General features: G+C 43.0%; 1 protein-coding gene across 1 annotated transcript in view; it reads right to left on the bottom strand.

The window, feature by feature from the left end:
- Positions 1–524: 524 nt before the first annotated feature.
- The window catches only part of CPM (carboxypeptidase M), a gene marked incomplete at its 3' end in the record, with an annotated part of 35,458 nt that continues 22,861 nt past the window's right edge, over positions 525–13,121 (bottom strand). The window contains exons 3-8 of the mRNA XM_080363434.1: positions 5,699–5,871; positions 4,027–4,211; positions 3,618–3,788; positions 2,667–2,819; positions 1,482–1,630; positions 525–758 (exon numbers count right to left, since the gene is read on the bottom strand). Of these exons, the coding sequence (XP_080219560.1) occupies positions 525–758; positions 1,482–1,630; positions 2,667–2,819; positions 3,618–3,788; positions 4,027–4,211; positions 5,699–5,871 (1,065 nt within the window). The remainder of the gene's footprint in view (positions 759–1,481; positions 1,631–2,666; positions 2,820–3,617; positions 3,789–4,026; positions 4,212–5,698; positions 5,872–13,121) is intronic.

Raw genomic sequence — 13,121 nt, 5'->3', positions numbered from 1 at the left:
ACTCACACTTCATTTCCATCTTCTTGTCTTACATGTCTGTATCATACTGATCCTTACCTTAATTCAGCCCTGAGCAGTCTCATCTGTCTAGGTAAGAGCAAACATAAAAATTCCTCATTTATAGCAATGGCTTTATTATGAGAAGTTAGGATTGACCTAATTGCCAACAGTTGTGTGGCACATTAACTGTTGGTTCAATGTACAGTACTATCAGGCTTTTCTGAAATCAAGTAAATTCTTCTGAATATGTTTGTACTTTCTGCATAAAATTTCTACAGTTACTCTAAAGAAATTCTGTACAGTCTATGAAGATAAAATACTTACATAGAAAAATATGATCGTCTATTATAATCAAAGTAAAACATCTGATTGTCAACCCAGTATTTTACAAAATACAACAGACCTAATTGTAAATTTGAGAATTTGGTTTATAAAAACATCCATTCTTTTGCATATACAATTTTTTGTCTGAAAAAAACACATTTGTGCAGGAAGGTTTTTGCCATCTCATGTCATTCCTGACTTCATTTGAAAATTGCAAGCACAACGGTCATTAAAACCAAGATATGTAGAGTTGGTTTCACTGCAGCTGAAGCCCGTCCGCGCTGTTGATAGAGGGGAGTTTTGGGACACGAAGCAGCTCTTGATCTGATAGAGACTTCTGAGAAAGAGAAGTCTTGTTTCAAAGCACTGAAGTTACTCGTATTGTCAATTATTTCCACTGTCTTCAGTATAGACTTATATCCCGGTACAGTAGCCTAGGAGCAAACATGAAAGATTTCTTACATGGTTTGAAATGTTTTCGGCTGTGAAACAATCATTATTTTATGTGCTTATTTACACTGTCAACATATCAGAAAAAGTATTCTAAACATAAGTGTGAGAACACAGTGAGAAAAAGAGTAAAGTTTTTGACATTACAGCAATGAGAGTAAACCCTCAAAAACTGAGATGGAAACTAATAGAATATTTATTTATAATGGGGGAGCACCGCATGCTGTACAAGAGCATGAATCCTGTGGTCACACTTAAGCCGAAGCCCTTGGCTGACTGGAGGCAGCGCCTGCGCTGCATCAATGTTCCCTGGTCCCAGCCACTGCCAATCTCTGCAGAGAAGCCATTTCCACCCGGGGAAATAACCAGCACTGACGGTGCTGTCAGCCCATCGCTCTGGGGCTACATGGGTGCTGCCTCCACCTCCTCACCCTTCTGGAGCTCTGTGGTTTGTTTCAAACTCCTCAAGCTACTGTCACCTTGGTCCAGAAGCTCATCCCAGCTGGCTCCACCACCCAGGTCAGATGAGTGTTTATCTATCTCTGGACAAGGCGGGGACTCGAGATCCTACTGTATCAATTTGCTTTCTGCTAAAGAGTCTTTACAGCTCCTATATACAGCTTGAGCAAGTTCAGCTCGTTCATCTCTTAAGGATGCCATCTCGCTGTGCAATTAGAAACAAGAATTCAGTAAGGCTGCACACTTACATTGATCACGTACGTCCCAGGCAAAAGGAGAAGAAAGTACTCCCCATGCTCATTTGTTCTGTAGGGGCAGACGTGGGGCCTTCCTTTGGCTTCCACGATGGCATTGGGAATAGGATTCCCATTCCTGTCCATAACTTGACCCTTGACACCTATGAAAAAAGGAGAGGAAAGAAAGATCACAACTGCCAACGGGTGAGCCTCCCTCTCTGAGAAAGTCAGACTTTGTTGCTGGATGCACTCAAAGGTTATTTCACTGATTTCGAGCACATCTAATAATATCTCTAGTCACTTCTGTCTTACTGAAGGGAATTAAAATAGAAAACCCTTTGCTGTTAATAGTTTACCCTCATATAAAGTTAGAAAGCAGCATTGTAATCTCTGCTTGTAAATCTCATTCACTGCATCATATATACTTTTTGTATGTGGCTTACTGAAGTGCTTCAATTTTCATGACTGGTTTGGGAGATTTTTGCAAACCCCCACCCCCCCTTTCTTTTAAATTTAAAATTAGTCAGCCCTTTTTCTAGTACTTCCCAGTGGCAGAATACCAGCAATGCCTGCTGGCATTGTAGTTTCCCTGAATTCTCACACGCCACCTTCACGGCAGCACTGGCATTAAGCAGACAGAACAAGTCAGACATTCTGGGCCACAGAATGCAAGATAAGCAACAGATTCATGCGAACCCTTCAACTCACTGTAAAGTGCTGCTGCTACACTAAGCAGCAGCTCTCCCAACTGTGAAGTCAAGATCACACCTAGAAACACCCTACAAAAATACAAAGTCCAAGCAGCAAAGACCTGCAAAACATCGTGCATATGCACACACACATTTAGAGACCTCTGGAATAAATGACTGCCCCAAGGCTGCTCGGGAAAGCGGGCTCCCTGAGGGGGTGTATGGCAAGGTGGCCCCCAAGGCCTGTCCCTTGCTCCTGCCCAGTGCATTTTAAGCCCCTTGCACCATGTAACAGTGTCCATCACCACACACCTGACACACCTGTAAGTTCTCCTCCCTGACCCAGCCCTGGCCTTGTCGCACTCGCTGTTCAGAAGCGATGGCTCCCAAGTTCACATCAGGGCTCCTCACCTGTGAGCCCTGACGCAGACCCAGGCTGCAGAAGTTTCCCGCTTTGCCCACCAGCCTGGCTTCAGTTTATACCTCCCTCCCATATTCGCATACCCACCTAGATGCACTTGTTTTATGTATTCGATCAGAGCAACTTTGTTGTCTCTCCAGAACTTTTCCAGCTGGTTTGCTGGAGGATATTTACAGCATGACAGCTCCAATGTAATTTCAAAACATTGTCCCCAGACATAGTTGTAATCTTGCATTCCACCTTAAAAGTGAAATAAAACAGTGTTTAGCTGCAAAGAAACACCAAGTTCAAAACACATGAAAAACAGGGGAGTTAAAATGTTAGTATTTGCATCACACCTGTAAGAAAAGTAAATCAGGTAAATTATTCCTCAATGCTATGCTTGTATTTACTGCCCCCTGTGGAAAACCATCTTAATTACTCTAGTTACACATAGAGTGTTGTTTTTCTAAAGCATGGTGGCATTTTGGGAATGATGACTATTATGGCTGATGACGGGTGGGTCTTCGAGTTAAATTCATTCAAGCACTTGCAACTAAATAGGGGCAGATAAATTTGTAGGTTGGCATAAAGTTTGCCACTGCCAAAGCCACCTTAAGAGCCTTTTCAAGGTTTTGAATTCAGACTGTGAAAGCAGCATGCGGTGCCAAAGTACACAGGACATATATCGTATTTGCCTACCCATAAAAAAATAGATGATATATGGACAGAAGGTTGGTTTCCCTTCTGAAAGGACAAGACTTTGGTGACACACCAGCATGTGTGTGTGTGTATAATCTGTAGAGCAATGCAGCCTTAGGAAAGGGCGCAGAAGCAGCCAGACAACAGAGGCTGCCTCATTCACTTGTGGAACTGCTGACTGGGAGAGCCTGCAGGCACCCACATCCTGCTCAGAAGATCCACGTGAATGCCTTGGCTTATTCCTTTCATCAACCCTCTGCCCTGGGCAAAAGCACGGCCCTTTCATCATCAAAGATGGCAGGGGAAAGTGAGAACATCATATGAAGCAGCTGAAAAATACATCACTGACATTCTTACCTTCCAGCTGGTACCAAGAATACCCGTTGGTAATGCCTTCTGGAAAGCTTTGCCTGTTGTCACACCCAGTCCCTTTGTACATGCTGGCATGGTTGGAAGAATAGGTTTTTGCCAGATGAATAAAGACATCATCATCTGGAGACCTGCTGTAGCCTTTCGAAGAGATGGTGACTGCAGAATAAAGTAGCCATCATGTAACTCTCATGACTGGTAAAACATACAGTGCTGGCTTGCATACAGCAAAAACATCTCCCAAATAACTTTATCAGGCAGTGAACTTTGATGGGATTTATCAAAGTCTGCCCATCCCAGCTCAAAAGATGGAAAAACCTTGCAGAAATCCTTACGAATTTTGCTTTGGTACAGCTAATGTTCCTAAACAAAATCAGCTATGGAGAAGAGAGCTTACGTGAGTTCCCGTTGTCAAAGGTGTAACTGGCAACCAGGGCACCCCCATGCAAGTTTGCTGAAAGAACAAATGTTTCATTTTGTATCCAGTTCATTACTGCTTGAGTTTCTGGCTGAATACTAGCGTTGTTCTTTTCAAAGGCATCAGGAAAATTTCTGTTCAGATCTTCTCCATTCTTATTGTACCTTGGAAAAAGAGAAGACATTCCCATTACTGTTTTGCTTGTAGACGCTTGCACATCATCAGCTTCCCACTACTTAAGGTCCACGGCGTGCTACTATCTTCAGAAAACATGCAAGATGACCACTGCAAATCTTCTCAAGCATTAAGGAGATGGACTTTAATTTGTTTTCTGGCAGCACTGGATTTTCACAGGACACAATAAAACAATTCTATTATATTTCAGGTAGAAACTGTGAATAATATTTAATATGCCTATAGCATGCACACACCTACAGAGACATGAATGAGAAAAACCTAGGCCAGATAAGGAGGCTGTTGTCTTCTGGTGTGCATTCTTCACACTTGTAGAGAAGACCAAGGTACCCACTGGATGGCTGCGTCCCTTGTACTGCTGTCACTTGGGACACAGAGCAAAAGGTTTGATTCAAACACAGGATGAATTCTCTTCCCCCTGTACCTGAAGGTCCAGCCTATGGCAATGCCCTTTTCCTTTTTCACTCAGACAGGTCAGTACAGAAAGTAGAGAGGGTATTCAGCATCAGCTGTATTAATTTTTAAACTCTCTCTGTTTGACAGTGAGGGGATTGAATATCCCACCCTCCATTAACGTCTTATCTGTTTGCTAAGGAGTAGATTCCTTTCCTGATAAAAAGGAGGACCTACACCGGTCACCTAGAGAACTAAACTGCCTTTTCACTTGCTTCTGACATTGCCATGGCCAATGATACAAGAGAACTTCTAGCTCATGAGTTTGCTGTTTCTGCGCATTCCAGCTTTGTCCCACTGGTATTTCTTCCCATTCACTCACCCTTTCCTCTTCTTCCCTCTTCTAGCTTGTTAACCTTTTCCTCCCTTTCTGGTCTCTGCAATAGTTACACTAAAGAATGCAAAAGTAGTGCAGGATACAACACTAGGTTACATTTTCTTCTGCATAAGTTTGTTGTTTGTTTGTTTGTTTTCCTCTTCTCTCCTAGCACTACTAATAGCACAGCACCTACTATAGCTAGTAGCTCTGCTTGCATAACTCATCCCTCTTACTAGATCTATATTAAATATGATTTTTAAACACATTTCTAGAAGCCCATTCAACAAGCTTAGACACACCTTTTTCTCATTCAGAAGGGTTAGTGTTCTCCAATTGAAATAGATCCCTGTGGGTGGCATTTTCTTCCTCTTTTTCTAGCATCCTGAAGGTCTAAATAGGTTATTGTGCTTCTATTTGCAATCTGGGTCTCCTGCCTAAAAGGTGAGGTCATTACACCATTCTGACCAATTTTCTCTAGCTGCAACCCATATAAACACCAGTCTGACTCAGTCTTCCAAAAACTCCATGCCGCAATAGTGCATCTTTAGAACAGCACAGGCCAAAATTAGCCCTAACACTCCTCTACGCTATCCCTTCCATCAAATATGATTCAGTCTCTAGGCTCTGATTATTACTGCCCACCCACTTCCTTTACCTACTCCCACCCTCCTAAGCCACCCTTACCTTCCTCGTGTGTAATAACAATCCGGCACTTTTGTAGCTTCAAACCCATCAGGATTCATTGTTGGCATGATATGAATCCGGGTGTTATTGAGCAACCGGGTAATAACTGGGTCATGTCCATAGCTGGTCACCAAGAATTCAATCAAATGGAGCAGGATTTCTCTCCCAACAGTCTGTATAAAGAAGCACAGATTTTATTTTAAGTTTGCTATGGAAGAAGAAGGGGGGCTGGGAAAAAAAAGGAGACTCACCACCTCGCATCTACAGGTTTTTCTTTCTGGATTAAACAGACACACAATAGCATTCTGGTCAACACACTTTTGTTCTATGCTCTCCCCTAAATATATTTAAAGGAATTTAATAGTTGAAAGGAGTCACTGGAGGATTTTTACAAGGGTTTTATACCGATCAACCAGAGCTTTTTCTGTAATGCGAAAGTGACTGTGTCAGCTGCACGCTTGAATCTTGCATGGATAAGGCATGGCCTTATCACAAACTGTAGCTGCATAGGCTGCCTAATAAAAGATCTCGTGGGCCTGGAAAGGCACCACCGCATGATCTCAGCTGCGCTGCAGAGTCAGCTCTGTGCTGGTGCCCGAGGGACCCCGGGCCCTGCATGTAAGTGTCAGTGCTGCACATCACCGCTCGGCAGTGATGGTTCACAAGGAAGGAAGGACACCCCTTCCATGTTTCCCAGGGTGCTGCTACAGAGCAGGATTTATTTATTGTTGATTTCCTTTTATGGGAAGTCAACTTCAACACGGGATCAAGAGAGGCACCACAGACACTTCTGTTACATTCTCTGTTGCATTGCTTTATTTTAATGCCATGAACACAGGTACTGGGGAAACCAAGCAGGTATATAGAAATCCTTAGAAAAAAAGAAATGGAAGGATATTTGCATGCAGACTTTGGATCAAGGAAAGGCACTGACAGAGAGGAAGCTACACACCTATTTTTGTTAATTTTTGTATAGGTTATGAAAGCTGTCAGGATGTCTCCCTCTAGTCTACACTATCAGATTTCAGGCAAAACACTGGCAAGTTCCAACTCCTGTGGGTTAAGAACAACCTATTCTACCCCAGAAACCACTAGTACAGTGTTCACTGGACCACACTTTCCAGAAGCACTTTCTGGGGCACTGTGACCCGTGCCTCAAGGGCGCTGTACAGTTCCTAAGCCCTGGCTGGGATGGGAACAAATCAAGTCTTGCAACTAGATGAGCTCTGGAGATAATTCTACTTTATCTCCAAGAACAAAGCCTGGTAAATCACTGCAGGCTCCAGCCTAGAGCTACAATACCTCAGTTTCTTTAGAATGAGTCTTGCATCACTAAAGTGCAAATACTGCAAAGATTTCTTTTTTTCTTTCTTCTAAAGTGAGGACCATGGAGTGACATTACTGGATGAACCTTGTGTCACAGATAAGCATCTTCTTGCTTGCAAAGTGGTACAGGCTTAGGTAAAGGACAAGTGAAATCAGGCAGGGGAAAAGGAATATTTCTCCACAGCTATTTGCTGCACTAATGCCCAGTTAAATTTTCACATTGGTGCATTTTAAGTGGCAAATCCTGCTGTGGGTGTTGAGGTAAACATGAACACAGACACCATCCAGCAGGATCTCTGTCTGCGGGAGCTAGGTTGGTACACGATGTGGATCACACCGTTTTAGGCATCATGCTTGAAGGCAGCCATGCTCTCTGAGTAGCTACTTGAGCAATTCTGCCGTGCTGTTTGTACAGGGAAAAAGAAGGATCTCTTCCCACCCTGCCCCTCAGTAGATTTGTTCCCAAGTTTTCTAACCCTTGTCTGTAAGCTCTTGCAAGCCACCACCCAGTAATCTGCTAGGGAAAGCTGTGTTACACAAATGTATTTACTGTCCCAATAACTAAGTGGTTCTTTTTTTAGACCCTACAGCAAATGAGCTTTGACAAGGGGGGAAAAGGTACCTAATTTCCTCCATTACCAGTAGCTTTTAGATCAGCACCTGAGTACATGAAAGCAGACTGCTCTGCAGGTGTGATACCTTTATTCTGTGAAATTTAAGGGATGTAACAGAACCTGTCTTGTACATGCAGCTCAGTTCCAGCTCTGGGTGATAGGCATCTTGGGACGCATATGGAACAGGGGAAAAGAAAGGAGGGGAAAGTAGTCAGCCAAATCATGGCCCTGGGCATGGAAGATAAAGCCAGTAGACTCAGAAGCAGTGAGAACAGCCCTACCACAGAGATAGCTAAACTACAGACAAGACTGGACTGCTCTCTGGGGGAACTGGGAGAGTGCCTCTGCTCCTACAGCACTTGTCTTCAGTGCCTGACAAAAAGACATCCAGAAAAGAAAGGGTGGAGAAGCAGGAAAAGGAAAGTGGAAAAAAGGTAAAGAAAAGCAACCAGAGAAGGCAGTAGAAAAAGGACAATGTTTATAAAGAACAGAAGATTACTAGTTTTACAGAAATGGCATTCTTTGCACTTAAGAGTTAAAGCCATACTTACATATACAGTACTTCAAAAACTAACCCTATTTTATAGGATTCCTTGCATAGTTATTGCTGTACCCTAATACTTGGTACATTAAGCAATTCAGCTAATTTCTATCACAGAGAGGTGGCACTTTGATCATTCACCAGTGGGGGAAGAATATGTATTTATTACCATTCTATTTTGGTGGAGTGACAGAGGGGTGGTTTTATTTCAGTCCAGAGTACCTGGGCATTTCTAGAGGTGTTTGAAGGGAGCTTTAATTTCTGGGAAAGTATAGCTCAAGTTTTGATCAAGCCCTTGGAAGGCATCTCCTGCCCAGCCAAGCTTTACCCTGTTACTAGAGAGGCCAGCTGTACCTATGGAGAATAGTTATGAGACATTTATTTTTACTTTAGAGCTTCAAATAAAGGTTCTAGACATGGTGGAGATAAGTGGCTGACTGTAAAGCCAAGGACAGACAACTTAACTTGCCTCTAGTCTAATATGAAGATGTAGGGAGCAAGGGACAGCCTTTATGTGCTCTGAGGCTTTGAGAACACATGATGAATATTTGGTTTTAATTGCAGGATCCCAAGGGTGATGCCCAGGTGTGTTGTTTTGCTATACCTCAAATGAGGCGTGACACAAAAGCAAATGAAAGCCCTTTCTCCCACCTTTAGGGACACAGTTAGATATGAAGTTTCTCTGTGCGCTTTCAGCTGTCAGGTCTCCTTGTGTGCCCCAAAGGTAGCGTGTCAGCAGGGGAGGCTTTCAGTGAGCCTCAGGGGAAGTCCTGAATGAAGCAGCCAGCCTGTGTCAGGGCATGGAGCAGTGCTGTAGAAAAGGGTGTGACTGCCATTTCCATAGATATACCCTTTAAACTTGCTGACTGTCGCTTCTGGCACGGCTGGGTCAGCACCCCATGCAGCTACTGAAGGTCTGACTCAAGAAGCGCTACCAGCAGCCAGTTAAAAGATTAAGGTTAGCTCCAATTGCACCTGCACTGTTGCGCTTCGCTGCAGTACCCCTGTTTTTAAAACATTTTTGTTACCACATGATAGAGACCTAATACCAGGGGACTATGGGTGTACAGACTCTGCCCATTTTTATGATTAAAATCCTTTCCTTAAACATGGCCTTATTTGTAAGTTGCACTATGTTGAAAGAAATATCCAAACCATCAGGTAGGACCTGTTTCAGCGCAACATGGTCTTGCTGGTCTCCTTGCTCCAGCCCTGACTGTTCTGCAGACCTAGTGCAGCATACCGGGCACAACCCCGCCTCAGGAAGCAGAGTTACAGCAGAGAAACCAATTGTCCATCCTGATTTGTCACTTAAATGCCACACTTAACAAGATGTTATTTTTTTAACACTTGTAAAGCACTAATTATTATATCCAGTCTAATTATTACGCGACACACCCACTGTGTTTGTCCTTTACTACTATAAAATTCACAAGTGCAAAAGCAACTGTATGAATACAGTTTGGCACATATCCATTTCTTTCTGGAGCAGTAATCACTCCAGAAATATAAGAACTACCACATGTATGACAGGGAATTGCCGTTTCTTGATTTATCCCTGAAGGAAATGGCAACACAAAGTCTCCTTTTGAACTTGTAGCTGCCACAAGATGTTACCACCTGGACAAATTCCACAGGCTTCTCAGTATAGGCTTCACCTGGCTGAGAAATGGAGCACTGTTTCTTTTCCCCCTCAGAAGAGTGGGAGTAAAGATAAAGAAAAGGGTAACTGGGGTGAGGCAGCAGCCCTACCTGTGTTGAAAGAGGTCTAAGTAGCATCCAGCTTTTTTTACGCTCTGAGGTTAGCAAATAGATGTGGTTGTTTTGAATTTTGAAACCTCTGCTGCTTCTGACCTTTACATCACATCAGCTGATAGTGAAGCCAGGTGGAAAAAAGTTTGCTAAACAAGAAATATTTATTTTTTTAAATTTCTCTTTTCTGGAGCCTGTATTTGTTTCCCTGCCACGTCACTTCCATACTATATTGCACAGTATGAAGGATGTAGGAATATGTGCTGAAAATTCCTTATAGCAGGTTGTACAGTATGCGGACACAATTATTTTTGCCCAACTTGGTAATTTAAAAAAAAAAAAAAGCCTTTTTTTATACTGGCATTTTGATAGTGTACGTGCAACTTCCATTCATTTTTTGGAAATAAGAGTGAGAAAATCTACAGAAGACTCATAAGTCTGTTATTTGTTTTTAAGCCCCAATGATACCAATCAGAAATAAACCTACCCTGGTCCTCAGTCACTGAATGCCTAATAGGTCACCATACCTTAGGAAATCCTTCTGTGGATATGACTGTGTATATGATGACATGGAAAATAAGGTCTAGTTGCTTTAACTTAAATCACAAGACAAGCCAGCAAGATAAACACATCCTTTCACGTGAGCTAGCTCAGCCGTATCAGTACAGCCTCAGCTTCACGTAACAAAAGAGGTAAAACACTGCTACACTATACTTAATACATTAAGGGGAACAAGCAGAAATGTACAGGTTGTTTACACTTTGTTCAGACATGCTTTTCCTTAAAGAGTTTTCCAGCTGTGATATATGTGGTTTAAGAACAGCTTTTTAATTAGATCCTGTGGTTCCATTGTGCAGATTGGACTCCAGTCACTGGTACAGATGGTCAAAAGGTGATAGTTCTGCTCCATTTATGACTTAGGAGTGTTTGAGGGTTTGGTTGTGGTCAGTGTTAACTGGAATGAGTTTTTCCCCAGGGGGAATATGCGAGTGTACACATTGAGGAGAAAGAGGCCTTTCAAGTAAGAGTACAAGCCTGAGACAGGAGAGGCTGCTTTTTAATTGAGAAGGAGAGCTACCCTAGAACAGCAGGAAACTTCTCCCTCATCTTCCTCAGCACAGACTCTAACATTTTACAGATTTGTGCATTTTGTGCAGTGATTTAGTGCCATTTTGACTAAAGTCTCACATCTCTGCAAATGACTGAATTACCTCTAATGATCAGTCTTAATCTGGTTTGGGTTCAACAAAAAGTAAGGCTAAAAAATGGTGTCCAACTTTGTACAGGAACAGAAAGAACGGGGGAAGTCTTTTGTTGCATCTCTGGGGATCTGGGGCAAAAGTTCGCTCTATTTGGCAACAGTGATCATAAAATAAAGTCATTTAAACCTTGTCTGGTCATGTCTTAAAGTATTAAGAAAAGTTAACCTACTTCATAAAATTAATCTTTCCAGTTCTGAAAAAAATACTCTCCTCCTAGTATTGTGTACTGATATGATTTTATTACAACTTCCCTGTTGGGCGGCTCTCCAAATAACCTAGGTTTTCTTCCAGCAGCGTGTGTGAACACCTGCACACATACAATTTGGGCTCCTTACCCAACTTTTAGGTTTTAAGAGCAACCACCCAGCTGAGTTAAAAAAAGAAAAATGTCATCTGTGTGATCATGACCCATTAGAAGGGCAGGATCCCCAAACAACACCTGAGAACAGAACTTTTCTCACTTTGTACCATTTGTGGAAAGCATTATTGAAGCACAAAAGACCTAACTAGATCAATGAAGCCATAATCCTTCAATCTTCAGTTGTGAAAGACTGTAGAACACAAGTTGAAGCTTGTCATAGTTAGTGCAAAACCTAATCTGCTTAATATATTATAGGGGTAGTTGAATCCTTCCCCAGTGACTAGTTCAGGAGACTCTTAGATTATGGGAAAAAATATTCAAGTTCTCCAATGCTTCTCTATATGAGGAATTCATTTCCTGCCATCTGAAATACATTTAAGGTCTGATAGGAAAAGCAAACACCAACTGTGCATTATATCAATATACACAAAATAGCACAAGGCAAAGATCATCATTAAGGCCTGAAGAGGAGGAATAGCTCTCTTTCCAGAATCTTCTCTAGGTGTATGCTTGGTCTAATGAACAAAATAGAGTTTAGCGTGATGCTGAGTGCTATATGGTTCCTCAGCAGCTCAAGGATCAATGCTGTTCAGACAAACTCAGACATAGTGCCAGATACCTTAACAAAAAAAACCTAAACAAACAAACAAAACCCCCACAAAACAGTCTTGCCTCATTTCCTCACAAAGCCAATATAAAAATTTAGATCCTAGACAGTGACCTAGGTCGCCTGCTCTCCAGCACTTCCTGACCTTGTGGATACACAAACAGTGAGCCCCTCCGTGGTCCAAGTTCCTTATGCACATCCAGGTGGGCAGTGATAATGGCAGGAGTGCTTCGTTGTGGAGGTTTCAATAGGAGGCAAGGCCTTCTGCAGTCCAGCAGTTTTGGATTTGAGAGCCAGGCCATTCTGGATAAGATCACATCCTGCCCTCCACCTCACTCCCACCAAAGCCGGGACATCAGTAGCCATTGGTTTCCAATTCTCTTTGGCAGTCCACAGGGAGTGTCATAAGGAGCCTCAGTTCCTGGGCACCCTGGACCACCCTGCTGATGCACACCAGGGTTTAGAATCATAGAATGTCCTGAGTTAGAAGGCAGCCAAAAGGATCATCGAGTCCAACTCCTGTCCCTGCGTATGACAACCCCACAGTTCGCACCATGTGTCTGAGGGCTTGTCCAGTCTCTTCTTGAACACTGTCAGGCTTGGGGCCGTGACACCTCCCTGGGGAGCCTGTTCCAGTGCTGCACCACCCTCTGGGTGAAGAACCTTTTCCTGATGTTGAACCTACGCCTCCCCTGGCACATCTTCCTCCCATTCCCTCGGGTTCAGTTGTTGGTCACTAAAGAGAAGAGTTTGACACCTGCCCCTCCTCCTCCCCTTGTGAGGAAGCTGTAGCTGCCATGAGGTCTCCCCTCAGTCTCCTTCAGGCTGAACAAACCCAGTGACTTTAGCCACTCCTCATATGGCTTTCTCTACAAACCCTTCACCAACTTTGCAGCCCTCTTCTGGACACTCTCCAGTAGCTTTATATCCTTTTTATCCTGTGGTGCCCAGAACTGCACA

The sequence above is a fragment of the Nesoenas mayeri genome (genome assembly GCF_963082525.1).
Source record: "Nesoenas mayeri genome assembly, chromosome: 1".
Lineage (NCBI taxonomy): Eukaryota > Metazoa > Chordata > Aves > Columbiformes > Columbidae > Nesoenas > Nesoenas mayeri.
Note: the sequence above shows the minus strand (reverse complement) of the source record. Positions and strands in the feature narration are given on the sequence as shown.